Source organism: Charadrius vociferus, unplaced genomic scaffold, assembly GCF_000708025.1.
Source record: "Charadrius vociferus isolate BGI_N301 unplaced genomic scaffold, ASM70802v2 scaffold82, whole genome shotgun sequence".
NCBI lineage: Eukaryota > Metazoa > Chordata > Aves > Charadriiformes > Charadriidae > Charadrius > Charadrius vociferus.
The window spans coordinates 677872-695731 of record NW_009647401.1 but is presented as its reverse complement, the minus strand read 5'-3'; the positions used below and the strand labels follow the sequence as shown (position 1 = coordinate 695731).

Genomic DNA, 17860 nt, shown 5'->3' with positions numbered 1-17860 from the left:
AAGAGTGAAGTTTTCTATTAAAATTTGTGTATTTTCATTAATATAGCCCACAAGGTAGCTATAAAACATTTTATTTCATCAGCATTGAATATATGCATTTTCTCCTTTCCAACCAGAATACAAGGAGGATCCTTAGCCCTGGGTGGAGCAGAGCCCTTTTCCCCACCCTCCTGACACAGAGCACAGTTTTCTTTCCTGCTGGCAAAAAAATCTAACCCGTTTCCCATTCTCTTCCTTGGTAAGCAGTAGAGTCTTCTCCCAGGAACATCTGATCATAGGCAAAAAGAACAAGATTCATGTCACAGTGCGGGGGAGAAGAGTCCTTGTCTCATAAGAATGTTTACTATACATGAATTTAGATTTTGTAAATACTATTATTATCTTAGGCTCACAAAACATAACAGTAAGAGGTTAAGGGGGTGGTGGGGGAGGGAACAGTAATGGAAGTAAAGAGGTGCATGTGTTGGGGAATCAGATGAGATTGCTCTTAGCTTAATAAATAGGAGCCCAAGCTGGCAGGAAAAGCAAGGTGTTTGAAGTAGCACACAAAATAGTATAAGGGCCAAAACTCTATTAAACTTGGGTGCTTGAATTGTCTCAGTGTTCCATATCGGGCATCTAAGCTGGAAACTTCTGTGTACATCAAGTCACAAGTTAAATTTTAAAAAGTTTAAAAAACAACAGGTAGGGACATTGTTAGAAGTGCCTTTGTACCACAGGGGATATAAGGTGCCTATTATTTTCAGGCACTCATATGACATTTACATGGGTCATCACGCAAAGCATTCAAACCATTCATCTGCAAGATGCCGGGACACCTGTTTACTAGAGGAAGTATGCTAGACTTAAGATGCTAGACTCAAATGAAGGACGCGTAAATTCAGTTCTGCTCTGTCCCTGACCCCATCCAGACAATGTACATGAAGGTAAGCTGGGCATACCGCTTTCTGACCTACTTTAGCTTCTATTTAAACATGTCTTGAGGGTCTACAAGGACATTCTTGTAGAAATCATACATGGGTTTGCTTAGAGTGGGAACTTCATTTAAGGGCCTGCAACCTATATAAGGAAAAAAGATGCAAGCCAGGAGTGAACGAGACAGATTATGTCCCCAAAGTTACACAGCAAGTAAGCGCTAGAACAAAGAATTGATTTCAGATTTTTTGACCCTTGCCTGATGTCTTGTGCCCATACAAGACACACTGCCCCTGTGAATTTTTAAAAGAGAATAGCCACAGATGACGCAGGAAAGCTGCAAAACAGATCAAGTAAAGTGTCAAGGACTTTGCTGAAAGCCTCTTGTGGCTTTCCATTTTGTTTAGCAGACAGCATCTAGAAAGGATTCAAAACATTCTATTCAATTCTAAAGCACCTAACTCAGACATATCTCTCAAAGCCTGAGTCTTCCTTAACAAGAAATCCCTTATGCCTTAGTACAGTCTCTTTAGCTATTTCCACTTTATCCCACTTGATACCTCCTCTGCTATAGGTGTCATTGTTTATTTCCCCTTCTCAAAATCCAAAACTGCAACATTCCTTTCTGTCAACATCAACATAATTGCTTTTCTCTAAATGGAAAGCAAGTTACCTGGCATTAACATGTCCTCCACCGCAAAACTTCCTCAAGTCTTTCGCCACCACTACATACCACCTGAACATCAATAAAGAAATGCTGCAACTTTTCCCCACACTACTACTTCTAAGCAGTGCGACAGGCATGCCTCTAGATGTCTGTAATGCACTAAGGCTAGTGTTTTAGTGCAGTTTCAATAATAGTTATTTAGTACAGAGTGGAGAGAGTATACACTTTTCCTCTCCAATGACGCAGAAAGTATCTTTGAGTCAAAGATGTTTTTTATACTGATTTCTTCCCCCTCCTATCTGCTCAAGAGTAAGTGAGCTTTGGTTCTTCTTGTACATCAGAGCTCAGAGATGATTACAGACTTGCAAAGTTAACAAAGACAAGTTATTAGGAAATCATCGTCACTTATTTCTTAAAACTCACCTATCATGAACTCCAAATGATAAAAATGATTGACTGAAAAAACACTGCTTTTATTTGTGAAGATGCTACATTCTAGGCAGCTTACATCTTCTTAGGTGATCTTATCCTATGAGATAATACAACTTAATCTGTGCTTTATTAGAAATCAGATAAACTTTAGGTTTAGACATATTTATGTTTTAGGTGTGCTTGTTTTTATAAACACTCTTCAGGAACCGGATGCTGGAAGCTCAAATGCAGTGCAATTTGCAACTGAATATCCAAGAACAGTTTTGTGTTACAAACAACAATTATAATTCAAGTCTATCTCCACTACCCAAAAAGAAAAAAATCACCACTCCAGTATCAGGGACACAGCAAGGAAAGCACTTTCTGGATACATAATGCAGCATGGGTTTAGTTTATATGCATACCTGAAAAATCATAAAGCCTTATGAAAAAGGCAGAACAAGGAATTCCATGTTTTAATCAACATTTAAATAAACCCTGTAACCTTACCGAGCAAAATAGCCTTGTCTTCGTTCCTTCTTCTCTTCCTTGGTCTCCATTATGTACAGTCAAATGCACAAGGTGAGCGGCCAAGCGTGATGTTCTTTTTCCCCTCAGTACCTCATATCCAGGCAGAGTCCCCTGTATATAACATTTAAAAACAGGATGTTCATAAATCAACACATCAACGCCACCTATGAAAACCAACAGGGTTATAGAAATGCAATTGACCCAGTGACAAAGCAAAGTAAAACTTTAACCCATCAAGACTTGCCATGTGATACCCATTTAGTATACAGTGAGACAAAAACCAATAAATGCACTCAGGGCAGTTTCTCTAGCAGAGGAAGAGAGATACTGCAAAACAGGTAACCCAAAGAGCAGTAGCAAGTTTTAAAACCCTGGGAGGATTAAAATCTTTTGCAAGCTGTTAAATAGTTTATACCAAAACATCTTCCCGCTTTTGTATGTTTTATAGACAAGAAGATCAAGAGAAGCTTTGGAAATATCCAGTATAAACAATACAACCAGAAAGCCACATAATGTTCACTTTATAAAAATTCTGTAAAATAGTGAGAATTTAAAGTTCTTTAAGTTTTAAAACAATGTAAAGAAAAAAAGAGTGAGGTATATTCTTTACACAGGTTTATTGTTCACAACAGTCAAACAAGTTCAAATATGGATACAGAGAGAAACATGATGGACCTCCTGCTCTCCAGATGAACTGCAGTCACCTTGAGAAGTCACCTTGAGATAGACAGGACTAGGGAAGGTTTTCTGAGAAGGTAAAAAAAAAAAAAAAAAAAAAGGAAAACCAGTAACAGTGGCTTATGACATGGAAAACACCACCTCTTTGCAGAATGCTGTACTGAGGCACTTGGAAATCAGGTTGGGAATTTCAGAACTGCTTGGCAATTACTGCAATTAACAATATGCCACATCAGTTGAAGCCTGCCAATGTTTCATCCTCTTCCCCTTTCTGACACAGTCAACCTACCCCAATGGCTTGTGCACATAGACAAAATAAGTAAACTTCGTAAGAGTTCTTTTATCGGTATTCCAGATTAAAATTCAAACCAGACTAAATGTTTAGTAGTAACTTCTAATGGGCTGTATAACAAAGAAATGGAAGCCACATAAATTATGATTCGTGGCAAAAGAAGAAAATTCCTCTGAGACCTAATCAGTTCCCATTATTTTCTCCTGCATTAAAAGATCATAAGCTACAAACTGCCAGATGTCAACAAAAGAGATAATGTAGCAAAAGTAGACTAATCTATTTAAAAAGCCCAAGAACATATCATGTTAGATTCTACCAGAAACACTTTCCATAATTTTCTCTCCATATTTATGGAGCATCAGTCCACAGCAGTTAAAAGTCCATTGCCTGAAAATGCACTTTTTCGTACTCATTAATTTTGAATACATCCAGTGCATCAAAAAGAATCTAGTCTCTCTGATCTTCATGCATCAGGCAGAGTCTTACAGTAATGGTCACTCAAATGGCAAATTTGCCTATGACATCTTTGGCTTTATAAAGAGCATACTATTTTATCTCCGCAAGTTAATGCATGTCACAGACTTCAGCCTGGCCTGAAGAAACCTACATGACAGTAGCTTTTTGAAACCTACATGATAGTAGCATAACAATAGCTTCAAAACAAATTGTCCTGCTCAGATGTCCAGTCTGTAACACATACTTCCTGAGAATTTCAACACATCTTTATTTTCCCTGTTGGGGCAGGTCCTTAGATCTTCAGAGATCAGAAACGGTGGCTTTGTTAGCTAGCACTGCATTTAGAGTTACAATAAATCTTTCGAAGCATACAACTACAACCTCTATAGCAAACTAGAGTTCAAAGAAAGAGGAACCACTCTTTTCTCTTTGCTTTCCCCTCACTACACTCTGAGACGACAGGCCAGAGTCGAGTCTCATGGTGACACCAAGAATTATCAAATAACCACAGAGCACTGAGATAATATTAAATCCATGAGGACAGTGGGATCCATGGGAATGAGAAGAGGGAAGTAGGGAGAGCCCCTCTCACCTCACTGAAACATGATCAGCTGGGACGAGTGGAGGGAAACGAGAGCTCAAGGCCTCACCTTGTGCAACGGTCAGCGGCACGCTCCTTCCATTCATTCTCTTCCTCTCCCCTGATCGACCAACCCACCCAGCACCACCGTGCCCTGCTCCAGCATGGTGCTGGCAGATGAAGAGAACGCCACTGCCCAGGGAGCCAGGAGGAGAAATCTCTGCCTGCCCACAGCCCTGTCCGTCCCAGCGGAAGGATGAAGCTGCCACCCACTGCTTCGGCAAAGAGGGGCACAAGGAGAGAGGAAGTAGGACTTAAGCCTAGACCTAACTGCAGATGCTGCAGATGGTGCCAGCACCAAACCAGCGTGGCATTGCTCAGCTCATTAAGTGTAAGGGTTGCCGTTTGCTTTCATCAACGCTAAACAAAGCTAGCAATGACAACATAGGTATGGAGCCTGTTCTTCTCACATCAACTAAATGCAACTCCAAGTCCTTTCTCACAGTGAAGAATAAATCAAGAACTTAAAAAAAAAAAATTATGTATATTCAGAACAGATGGGCACTCAAAAAATTTGAATGTTATCCATAGACCAGAAATTACAAAGGCATTCAGGTAATTTTTTTTTCTTTTGCTAATAAAAATACACAGGGATCTCATACCCAGTCACCAATTAATGAAAATTTTCACAATAAAATAATTTAACACCAGGTCCCACTCTGTTGACTTAAAACTTATTTAGCTTACTTGTTAGAAGAAGCAGAGGTTGTGTTCTAGGAAGGCATATTTAAGGCTGAAAATTGTACTTTGAAAATATAGTACTAGGAAAAGCAAACTGATTAGGAGCGCTGACTTCACAACCTGTGAGTTTACTTTTGTTGTTGGGAATTTTTCATGTACTAGTTTGCTCTAACGAAAAAAAAAAAAGCTTGAAAGCTAGGAGGATCACAGCGTAACCTGCAGTAATTGCTACTGAAAACTAGTATTTCTCAAAGGTCCTTTTCAATTTTTAGTTTTTTAAGCAGTAACAGTACTAAAGCCATGTTTCCTTTATAGGTTGTCACTGACATTTTAAAGTTACATCAAAAAAAGCAAAGCTGCTCTGCACTTCCCCTTTACCTGTCCTTTGATATCTCCCAAGCAAGAAATCCCCAATATTCTTTATTAATATTAACTGCTTAAAAAATTAGTAAGGATATATGGTTAAAACAAATCTTGGTTTCCTGGTAGCTCCTTTCTGGTAGAGACAAAGACTGAATCAGGCAGACTATTAAAAATGCACATATTTGGGGGATTTTTATATGCTGGGAGACAGATATCTTATTCATATGAGTACAGTCTAAACTCAAATGATGACAAAGCTGATTTTATAGGAACTGCAGTCTCAGTTTAACCCTTTCTACACTGAAATGGAAATAGACAGTGAAAAGCTTATATCACGTGTCTACAGCAATGCTAACTCTTTTATTAGGTAATTTCAAGAGGAAAGATATTCCCGATGGACAAAGAACGCAATTAAATAAGGATGCTCTTAAAAATTTGCCACTCTCCAAATTCAGCCAATGTCAGCACCTAATAATTATATGAAGAAAAGAACAAAATACATAAAAATATACTGTACTTTTTGCTGTTAGTCCTATCGCTCTGGATTTTTTCATTTATATTAGCATATTTTTGGATACTTGCTTTGTCTGTTTAGGCTTGCTGCCAAGGAGTTTTGGGGATGCTACCGGGAGTTTGTAATGAGAGTGGGAATGCTCCAGCAAGGGTACACAAAAAAAAAAAAAAAGTCACAGGAACAGACTGAACTCCTGACTCCAGGTATTCACACCACTGCAACTGCCACCACCTCCCAAGACCTCCAGAAATGCTGCTTCCAGCTCCTGCTGCCCGCTCTGCCATCTGGCACTGCAGGACAGCAGCCTCCTGTCACGGGACATTCAAAGCAGCACAAGAGAAAGCTGCTCTAAGTGTGAGGACAAACAAAGGGTAAGGGAACTGTATTTTTGACAGGAACATTAAAAATAACTAAATATGTGAGCAGAACATTCTAAGTCTTCTAAAGACATTGATAAATTTATCAAATTCAATTATTTTTCCTCTCTTTTCTCTCCTTTCTCAGGCACGAAGAATAATATACCTTGCTACTTGCAGTTTAAGTAGTTTACATTTTCATGAGACAACAAAAGAACCTGCTTGCTGCACTCAGGGCTAAGCACCCAGAAATCCTGTTTGCTGGCTCTAAACATCAATGATCGATCTTCCAACCATGAGCATCACTTTCCAAAATCATGCACATGAACAACAGCACATCAAACAGCACTAGCAATACAGAAGCCAATGAAATACCCGATTATTTTTAGAACATTCAATGGACTCGATAGCTTGTCTCTGGCCATCTGTGCACATTGAGAGTCCAGGAAACACATACAGGGAAAAAAAAACCTTTCAAGATGATGTGATTTTCTAGATACCTTTTCACGACCCTGTAGAGGAACATCTCTCAACCTTTCATGAAGTAGGAAAATGCTGTAATTCCCTATTTTGCAAATGGGGAACTGAACTACATGAAATACCTCCACATACTCAAATGAGAGCGGAAGAGCAACATGTACAAGTATCCTCCCACTAGCTTTAATCCAGCCATCCTCAATAACCAGCAGCAATGAAAATAAGGAAGGAGACTACTTTGACAAAGAGCCAGTTATTATCTTCTGTGTAAAATTTAAACTGACAAACTTTGGAGACCGATAGCACAGTCTCACCTTTATTTGTCTCTGACGGCATATGCATAGAAATTAAAGTGGAGATCCACAAAAGGAAATAAAAAGCCTAACTCCTCTGAGGATCTAGGTTTAAATTGTGCTCTCGGCTCCTTCAGGAAACACGTAAAAAAGCTTTAGGGAAAGCAAGTCAAAGGTAGTATCCTATAGCTTAGCAGAAGCCCCACAAGACAAGTAATGGTGACAGCAATCATACTGTGAAAAACAAGCAGGGAAGGTGAGAAGCCTAAGCACAAATTTTCTACAATTAGGAAGACATAGCAGATTAAAGCAGAAGACTCCCAGTGAGACAGCCAAGTGGACATGGTCATGCCAAGGATGTAACAGGGAGACCCCACTGTGCCGAGGGGACAGGATACTGCCGAGACACACCACATCGCTCTCACCTGCTCTCTGGTACAATATCCCACGCAACAGTAGTTTTTTTTATTTTTGCTTCTCTATTTTACCTCTGCCCCTGAGACTACAGACAAAAACCACACACATCTGCTCATACCACTGCACGCTTCCTTACTCTCATCTGGTATGATACAAACATTCAAATGTTGCCATCAGTCATTTTTGGACATGAAGCTTTACTATCAATTCTGCTTAGATCTGCAACTCTGCAGCAGAGAAGTCTTATGAAGAAGTCTTCTGGATACATGTGCCAATTCTGACCCCTAAAAAAATGCAGCATGAGAGATGACAAGAATTACACCAATAACTCAATATTAAGACCAAAAAAAGGAAAGATACGTATGCAGTACTTCAAGAGCAGTACTAAAAACGTCTGTCAAGCTAGCAGAATAGTAAATTGTAGAATAAATCACAGATAGAGGTGAAGCATTTTAAGTCTGAAAACTTGAACAGATCAGTTTCAGATCTGAAACTGAAGCCATGAGGGTTGCTATCTGTGCCTCTGGAGAGCCCAAAGCAGTTTCCAGGGCACTGTGCAGATGCAAATAGATACAACCACACACCAACAAGGTCGCAGCATAGGGTCGCACACAACACCTTTAAGCATAAGGCAACAGAAACAGGTTAAACAGAAAGAGGAGACGCGTTACGATTTGCTACTGGGTCATAAAAATGCGTATGATTAAGCTTCACAAGCCAAAGCACTAATACCAACTCTAGCATTCATTTCAACAGACATCCCATTTTTAAAAACAGGAAGGTGAAAGCACATTAGTACCTTATGAGAAATGCTAAACTTTGCACTATTTCATTAATGCCTCGCTGACTGGACTAACCAGGTTGAGTTTTACTGCTTTTATATTCTGCTAGTGTATTTCATTCAGTGTCATAGTAAAGATAAGTTTCAGAATAAACACTCCAGCACCTCAAGATGAAAGGTAACAGAAATGCACAGCCAGCAAAGAGGAGAGTAAGCTACAACTTTTTTAGTCTTTTCTTCAGGCAGAATGACCTAGTTAAAAGTGAGATTGGAAGCTTTCAGGAAAGCACTAGCACAACCCAATAAAACACAGCACAGACTAATTACATGAAGTTAGATTCAGTAGAATGGACAAAATACTGTTTATTCTAAAGCTATCTTAAGATAAATATGGAATTATTTTAATACAATTATATAGTCACATTATAATTACCGTATAAAGTGTAATGTTCTCTCTAAAACATCAATAAGCTCTATAAATAAGTTCCCAGCCCATCACACATAACTGAAGGGTGCTAAACTAACCTAGGAGAGCTTCTCCACCTCAGTGAAGTTGAGGCTGATGACTCAATCCTTGCTTAGGTGAACAACCCTTATTTATGCACACAACTCCACTGACCTTTAAAGTATTAAGCCTGCCATGTTTCTTCAAACAATGGTACACTCTTAAAATACCCAAATAATTAAAAAGCAAAAATTAAGAGACTGAAAATAAATTTGTACACAGAAGCAGTTTCTGGACTTCTTGTTCAGATTAAACACAGACCAGTATCACAATTTCTCTATCTCCAAACTGAGAGAGATATTCAATGTGGCTACTGTACCCTGTGGCCTGTCAAGGACAGTGAAGATAAGATCCAGAGATAAGATAGGCAAAGGGAATAAAACCCAGAGGAACTGGGTGCAATGTTTAGGAGCTTATTATCCCCACTACAGAGGTGTAGTAAGCTAACAGTCCAAGCATTTTTGTTTGCTACTAATACAGTAAGAACAGGCCAAGCTTAGATCACCTTCAGCTCACCAACTGGATCTGCAACAGCCTGTCCACATGAACAAAGTTCAAATAAAATAAACGAGAACCAATGTAACAGAAACATTTGTGATTCAGAAACCAAACAACAATAACAAAACTTGATTAAACTCCAACTGACTCCCCAAATGAATTATTCCTACCTGGCTTGGGAGGAGACTTTTACCCACTAACTCAGGCTGTCACGTTTCACACAGAGTAAGGGGAAGCAAAAGAGCTAGCAGAAATTCCACATCACCAGTGACGGCTGTCAAGAGAGAAAAACATCAAGATTTAATCTTCCCCTATTGGCAGCTGAACATCACCAGATGCATTTTCTATAAGGAACAATAGATTTTAGCGTGTAACTCAGCTGCAGTTGTGAGACAGAAACTGGTTAAAAAGCACAGTGTGAACTATTAACAGGCAGAGCGCTATGCCATAACAAATGTAGAAGCACGGTGTTGTCTGAAATCAGGCCACTTGGGAAGATTTTAATTTTTAAATCAACAACAACATTGCTGCAGCAGTTCTAAAATAATTAACACCTTCCTTTTCTTGTATCCCCTGTTTCAACCCACCCCAGTTCGAGTAAGCGTCAAGCTCAAGCCTTCTGAACCCTCACAGCCTTTCATGCTCACACTGTACAGGTAGACATAGTATGTGGAGTTCAAATGCCAAATCCTGCATCTTCTTGGACTGTTGACAGAAAACACTGGTCTCTGTCTACCAAATACTGTAACAAAAGGCACAAGGCAGCAGAAAAACATTAGCATTTGGATAAACAAAATGAATTCTGTCGCCACTGAAATACAGAAAGCCTCATACATGTAAATAACAGAAACAGCCAAGAATTTCCAGGGTGCTGGTTCCAGTTAATTGAGATTCCAGTAAATTGTAGCTACATTTATTAAAAAAGCTAAGCCTTTCAAACATTCCTCGTCAAGAACATTGCTTTCATTTTACAGGTGAGAGACTGAGATCCAAAAGGACCTTGTGGTCACTCTGCAAAGTTACTACAAAACCACGGATCTTGTAACTGCAAGGCAAACAGCTTACACTTTTTGCCTTTCTTTCCTGGGACACCTGCTGAATGAAACAAAGTCTGTGCTTACGTGAAATACTAAGGCATTTCTATCACCGATTACTTTGCATTTCTGAGTCTGATCCTAAACTGATGTACCCCATCACGGTCCCACCACTACAGAACAAGAGGAGGAGGCGGTTTACCATATTCAGAGAGGATAAAACAGATCTCACTGTTCTCTTACCTCTCCCTGAAGCACACAGGCACACACACAAAGGACTTTTATGTATGTGCTTAGCAGCGTTCAACTAAAACACCAAGTACTTGCAGTTTCTAAAAAATAAAAATTGATGAACATTCAACACATCGACTAGCATTTAGACAATGCCCTTGGCACTACCTTGCTGATATGGCAGCTGACACCAGCATGTTCCTTGCTTGTAACAACTGCTAGCTTCATGATCCATATAGAAGCATTTGAAAGAAAGCCTGCACATCTGTTTTGACAAAGTAGTCAAAACATATGCATACAGATAACCACATTGATCCTACAGGCAATGAGTTATGGATTCTCTACAGGTTTTTAAGGGACATGACCAAGTCCTCTTTAGATTCCCCTCTCTGAACCAAGCAAAAGGACAGAAGCAGCCAACAGAATATCACTCCATCCTCACCACTTCTACGCAGCAGTGTGTTACGACAGCAAGTCAGGTAGTAAAAATAATCAATCAGTTGACTGCCTGGTGCCACCTCCATGCCAGGTTAGCAACCAGAAGAACTGCCCTTTGTCCCATACACAGAATGCTGTTAAGGGCCATTGGATCCACAGGGTCATGTATCACATGCCCGGCCATACATCAGAGTTGCTTCTATGAATTAGCTTACAGAGGGCTCAAGCGGGATTTGCACTGCCAAATCGGCAGCAGCACTACAGACAGATGTACAGCAAATGTCCTTTAGTGATCAAAGGGTCTTTTGCCAACCAAAATGCCGGCCCAAAGAAACTAGGCTTTCCTTTCGCTCGCCTCTCTTAGGCTGTTAAAATACTTCCAGGCAGCTGCCAGTTTGAAGGATTACTGCCCTTCACCTTTCTCCTCTTCACCTACTTCAGCTGTTTGCTACCACTCCTCCACCCAAAATTACCACCCAAATTACCTATAGTAGCCAGCAGAAGCGGCTCTGTATCTGCAGTTCCCATGCCAGCTCACATCCAGTTCCCGCGGGCTCTGCTGCACACAGCTGAACTGCAAGCACGCCCTTACTTCTGCCACAGAAGGCAGACCTGCAGCAGAAAGCTTGGGCAGATAACCATCAACCTAACTCACGTCGTTCGGTGGGTCTCAGCAACCACACACTTTGAAAGATGAGTGCTGCTGAGACCTACGGCCAGCAGTCACGAGATGAGAAAGAGACTGTGAAAGTCAAATGTGTGTTCTCAGCTTCACAGCAAACTTCCCCTCTCGCTTCTCATCTCTCTTCTCCCCAACCCAATAAAGGCATTTATACCAACGGTAAATAAAGTAGAGATAGAGCAGAAAGAGACAAGTGTTTGAAAAGTCATATAATCCATGAAGATGCAGCCTGAAGCTTGGCACAAATACCTGTACCATAAATCACAGGTACCATAAATCACCTTCCACTTAAAATTAATTTAGGTCCCAAAATGGTTAAGCATAAAGTTTGCTTTATATTTGTAAATATTCCCATTGTATTCAAAGAGACTCGGTTAATATGTTCTCAATACTTTACAGAATAAGGCAACAAGAAAGTGTTAAAATATGAATAAACACAGCAGTCTAACTGGAAGTATTAGAACTGGTCACTGTTCTTTAGGTCAAGCACATTTCCAACAATATTCATAATCACGCTGTGAAAATTATTGGAAACTTTTCTTTAGAAAGTACCCATCATTTCAAGTTTTTAGAAAAAGACCCTCAAATTAACAGCCCGCTGACACTACACTGTGAAAGAGTAACACTTAAATACTTCCTCACTTCAAAAAGCAACTCAAGACACAAGGGCTACTTGATGGTAATTTTAAGTTTTAGCTCAACATCCCTTTTTTCAACTGACCCTGACTCATGCAAATTCCAGGCCGTGGCTTTTTCTCTGTCACCTACCTCCCAACTGAGAAGCAAGGAGTTGGGGAGTGGGGGTAGAAAGGAATCTCACAGTAATGCAATGCAATGCAAATGTTTTCCTATCTGAAACACCGTTAACAGAACCAAAATGCCAGGTTTCCATAGCAACCTTAACTGTGTCACATTGCATACACTGTACATTAAGCAACATATTGAACAGTTTAATTGTAACTGAAAATCCTGTACATTTGTAATGTACAAAATTAAGACTGGAAACCTTTATTGTTTATTTTTCAATTCTTTAACCTGCAATATTTAGTGCATCAGTCCGCTGAGTGTGACCTTGTACTACACCAGCACATGCAGCTTCACAGGTGCTCAGATGTTGGCAGCATTAGGCGCATTAAAATTGCAATGATCGACAGTAAATCATACCCTCTACCCACTGCATAGTCTGAAGGTTGTTTTGAAAGCAGCAATGTTTCTAATTATTTCCCTCCTCCTTGCAAAATTCCGTTAGGTATTGTGTAACTGAGAATGATTTAGTTCTCTTGCTCTTCTGAAACATCCTTAAAACCTTTATTACCATTTTTCCTTCCTCCATATCCGGATTCCTGTACAACATTACACACAGTTTCTGGCCTTATACCAGGAGTCACCTTGCACTATATACAAAGCAAAAACTTTCTTCTAAAACTGAATTCCCCATAGCACAGTTACATTGACCTACCTAATTAGATTGCTTCTTTCCAGAAACCGAAAAATAAGTTTTCTCTACTTTTCTGTTTTCTAACCATTTGTGCACAGCTGTCTGCTCAAAATTATTCTGGTAAATAAAGTTAGCAACCTATTTCTATGTATACAGAAAAGACAGAACAACAGAACAGTTCATACAAAACAGCTATATGCTATACTTTTTTAAGCATATCTAATCTGGACTTATTTGCTCAACTCTGGATGGGTTCTGTCAATGAGATAGTTTAGGGTTTAGTTTAAAAAAAAGAAGTTAAACATATGCTTCAATTAAGGTTGAGTACTGTTGCATAAAAAACAGAAGTGTAGAAATTTTCTGCTAAAACAATAGCAGTATCGTTCAGATTACATTCAGATTACTCAAGTGTTTTAAACATTATTATTGAGCCAAGGTGCTCTTGTTGAACAAAACAGGCTGATTTTGAAAGTAAAATTCAAACATCTGACACTGACAGTATTGAAAAAGTAACTCCGCATTTCTGAAGCTAGATACTTATTTTTGCTAGGAAAAAAACCCCAAAAAACTCTTCACAGAATTTGAACTAATTTTACAAATAGCTTCGATTCCTCCAGTGCTGCATTTTCACGGAAGCCATCTCCGCCACATCACCAGGCACTGCAACGTTGCTGAGATCTCTACTCATGTAACAAGTGCATTCAGAGGGACTGCTCACTTACTCCAGTTATGCTTGTAATACCTAAGGAAACATTTGCATTATTGGGCCCACGAATGAAAGCTGCTAACTTTCCATTCACCACAAGTTATGCCTGACAAAGCTGCTAATGGCAAGTGTTTCAGATTGTCCACATTCATATTTCACACAAAACCTTGTCTTCACTTGTTTACAGCTACATCAAAGTAACTGCTTGCCCTTCCTCAAGTTCGAAGCCAGCCAAAACAGTTAACGTATTAAGGAGTTTTGGGTTTTTTTCTGGTCCATGTTAAAGCCTCTTTTTTTTTTTTTTTGAGGGGCTGTAGTGCTTCCAGTTTTGGTGGTAGAACTTAAAAATTGGCAGAGAATAATCCACACCTTTTCAGAGTTGCTCTGAGAACCTGTCTGAAGTGGGTAGAGACCTACACCTTTAAAAAAATAGGAACAGCAGCTTATACCTACCCCATCTGGGTGCATTAGTCATTTGCAGTTAAAAAGGACTGATGCATTACCTGTGAAAAGTGTATTACCCCAGACCTAGATCCATGTTCTTTTCAGTAACTATTACAAGACCTAGGATTAAAACGTACACTTCCAATCTCAAACACATGGCCGGGCTAACGTTAATGAACAGTATACCTCGACTTCAGCAAGGCTTTTGACACTGTCTCCCATAACATCCTCACAGGTACATTTAGGAAGTGGGGGTTAGATGAGTGGACAATGAGGTGGATTGAGAACCAGCTGAATGGCAGAGCTCAGAGGGTTGTGATCAGTGGCGCAGAGTCTAGTTGGAGGCCTGTAACTAGTGATGTTCCCCAGGGGTCAGTACTGGGTTCAGTCTTGTTCAACATATCCCTCAGTGACCTGGATGAGGGAACAGAGTGTATCATCAGCAAACTTGCTGATGACACCAAACTGGGAGGAGTGGCTGACACCCCAGAAGGCTGTGCCACCATTCAGCAAAACACTGGACATGCTAGCATGTTGAGCAGAGAGGAACCTAATGAAGTTCAACAAGGGCAAATGTAGGGTCTTGTACCTAGGGAGTAATAACCCCATGCACCGGTACAGGTTAGGGGTTGACCTGTTGGAAAGCAGCTCTTCGGAGAGGCACCTGGGAGTCCTGGTGGACAACAAGTTGACCACGAGACAGAAATGTGCCCTTGTGGCCAAGAAGGCCAGTGGCATCCTGGGGTGCATTAAAAAAAAAAGCATGGCCAGCAGGTCGAGGGAGGTCATCCTCCCCCTCTACTTTGCCCTGGTGAGGTCACATCTGGAGTATTGTGTCCAGTTCTGGGCTCCCCAGTTCAAGAATGACAAAGAACTACTGGAGAGAGTCCAGTGGAGGGCCACAAAGATGATCAAGGGAATGGAGCACCTCTGTTATGAGGAAAGGCTGAGAAACCTGGGTCTGTTTAGCCTGGAGAAGAGAAGACTGAGAGGGGATCACATCAATGCTTATAAATATTTAAAGCATTGGTGGCTTTCCTTCTGCAAACCTTCCTGGCTTTCCGCTGGCATTTGCATAGGCTGCCCATGGCCCTCTTCAATTGTGGCTCTGTCCTAGCAGAGCAGGGCCCCGCTCTGTGAGGAGCAACGTGCCCATTTCTTTCCCAGGAGGAAAACAAGGATGGGAACGCACCTTCCTCGCTCTTCTCACAACCTTAATCCAAAGTGCGCTTAGAGTTGAGAAGGGCTAGAAACCACTCTCCCGGGTGGCAGTGTTTTTTCTACAACTCGACATCCATGAAGCCCAAGAGAACTCGCTAACCTGCGCAATTGCAGAAGGTGTGGTTGTTTCCTGGGGTTCACATTACTTGGTCTTCCCACCCTGCCTGCAGAAGATTCTAGATTTCTTGTTCTTGCTGTATGATTTTTGGTCTCAAGATCAGTCTCTAGTCCCTTTCCCGTAAAACCTGCCTGTTACCTGCCTGGCTCAGCCTGGGACTGGGAACTACTAGAGCAGGGCTCTCAAAAGGACACAACTAGTTGACAAAACACTGAAACTTACTACTCACACAATAGCATCAAGTGCACAGTGTCAACAGAGAAGGAGAAAAGAAAACTAATTTCCAGCTCCTTAATCTCTTTTGATGACAACCAATGTGTTACTTGTACTAACAGACATCACACATTACAAAGGGAAATCCAATTTTCAAAACAAATAGCACACTTAATTTATCCACCAAGTGATCAGTTTGCAGCAGGGCTCAATTTTAAGGAATCCAGAATTCCTGCATACAAGGAAACAAATGTGCTCCAGTGAGCAACCACATCAGCACTAGCCCAACACAGGAAATTTTACTTTCCAGCCTGTAAGCATGACTATAGCAGGACACAAATGTACATGTCACTGCAAGTTCTTGCCTAGCCTCTGTACAGTGATGTGATGATGCCAGCCACCTCCCACCAGCTACTCGTAAATCAAATGGAATTTCTTCAGCTGATACCTAAGCACAAAGGCTGGAGAACAACTCACCGCACTAGCGGAAAGCTACCCTTGTCAATCCTTTGTGGTTCGCAATTCATCTCCTAACTGCTCCGATGACTACTCAGACTGCTTGCTACTTGACCCGGCACATCAGGGTGGCAAGGGGGCTTTCATGTTCATCAGCTGTTGCATAGCTGTCAGTCATTTGGCCCATATCTACACAAGTGACTGGCTTACAGCAAGCAAAGTCAATCTTTCACCACATACCTGGACATGTTTCAGCATACTGTTCTGGAGCAAAGAAAGAGTCAAAGTTTTATCTCCTTCATTCTCCACTCATTGTCACCAGGATGTCACCACTTGCACCACGCATCTACCAGACAACACCTGCATTTTAGAAGCTTCTGGAGCTGGGACAGATGGAACCGCCAGGATTTTATATCATGGGTTATGCTACCTTTAGTCATCAGTCTGCAGCAGCTTCACTGCAAAAGGTTCGATTGGCAATCAGGATGGAAAAAAGTGAGTACAAAAAGTCGAACGTTACTTATATTACAAGTGAGAATTTCTTTTTAATATCTATTCTAAATATCACATAAATAATCTTAATGTGTAAAATTACTTTTTTATACTCTTCAATGCTTCACTAAATTATCTGAACCTTTGTGAGAAAGCGTGAAGGAAAAACTCAAGCCACTCTCTGGCTTGCAAAGCTTTGCTGAGCTTGTTACAGCTACCAAAACCTGCACGCAGTATTATACCCAGCTTTATCAGAAGTAACCAGGTCTTTGGCATCCATATAGCTACTTAAAAAGCATTAAAGAATTCTGCTGCTTGAGTTGACAGTAAAATAAAGCCCTTGGCACCACACTGGAGCATTACTTGACCATGAGACAGTCAAGTACAACAACAGACTAGTGCTACCTACTACATTATTTGTGCACAGTGACTCCTGACACAGCATGCAAGCACTGCCGAACCACTGACAATACCGAGTTGTTCCTTGTACCATTTCCCCCAGGTAACAACCTAGGCAGATCCCAGTTAGTTTCTGCAATCACAGCATCACCTGACCTGGCAGGAAGCCATCCACAGATTGAAGGTGGCAGTAATGGTTCATAAATATTCATATTTCTTTTCTAGCTGCTGCCTTAGTTTAGAGTATTTAAAAAGAAAACAAACCAGAAAATAAGACAGATGGCATGTGGGACAGAAAGCAAAAAAAAAAAAAACCCAAAACCCAGACAGGAGTAGCAGCAGATAGAGACAGCACTGTTAGAAAAGGTTAAATTTACTTGAAAAATGAGTCAGGGAATATATTACCTTTTCTTAAGATAAGGCTGAGTTCAAGGAAGCAGTACCTCTGACTGTGAACTACTGTAAAACAAAGCTGTGATTTCCTCTAACTGGTGCACTGGGACAGCTCTTTGT

The 17860-nt window shown here is 40.6% G+C and overlaps 1 protein-coding gene across 1 annotated transcript in view; it reads right to left on the bottom strand.

Moving 5' to 3' along the window:
- Positions 1-2637, bottom strand: part of NCOA7 (nuclear receptor coactivator 7) — a 71373-nt gene extending 68736 nt beyond the window's left edge. Inside the window, exon 1 of the mRNA XM_009880186.1 lies at positions 2504-2637. Coding sequence (XP_009878488.1) covers positions 2504-2553 — 50 coding nt within the window. The 5' untranslated portion in view covers positions 2554-2637. The remainder of the gene's footprint in view (positions 1-2503) is intronic.
- Between the last annotated feature and the right edge of the window lie 15223 nt (positions 2638-17860).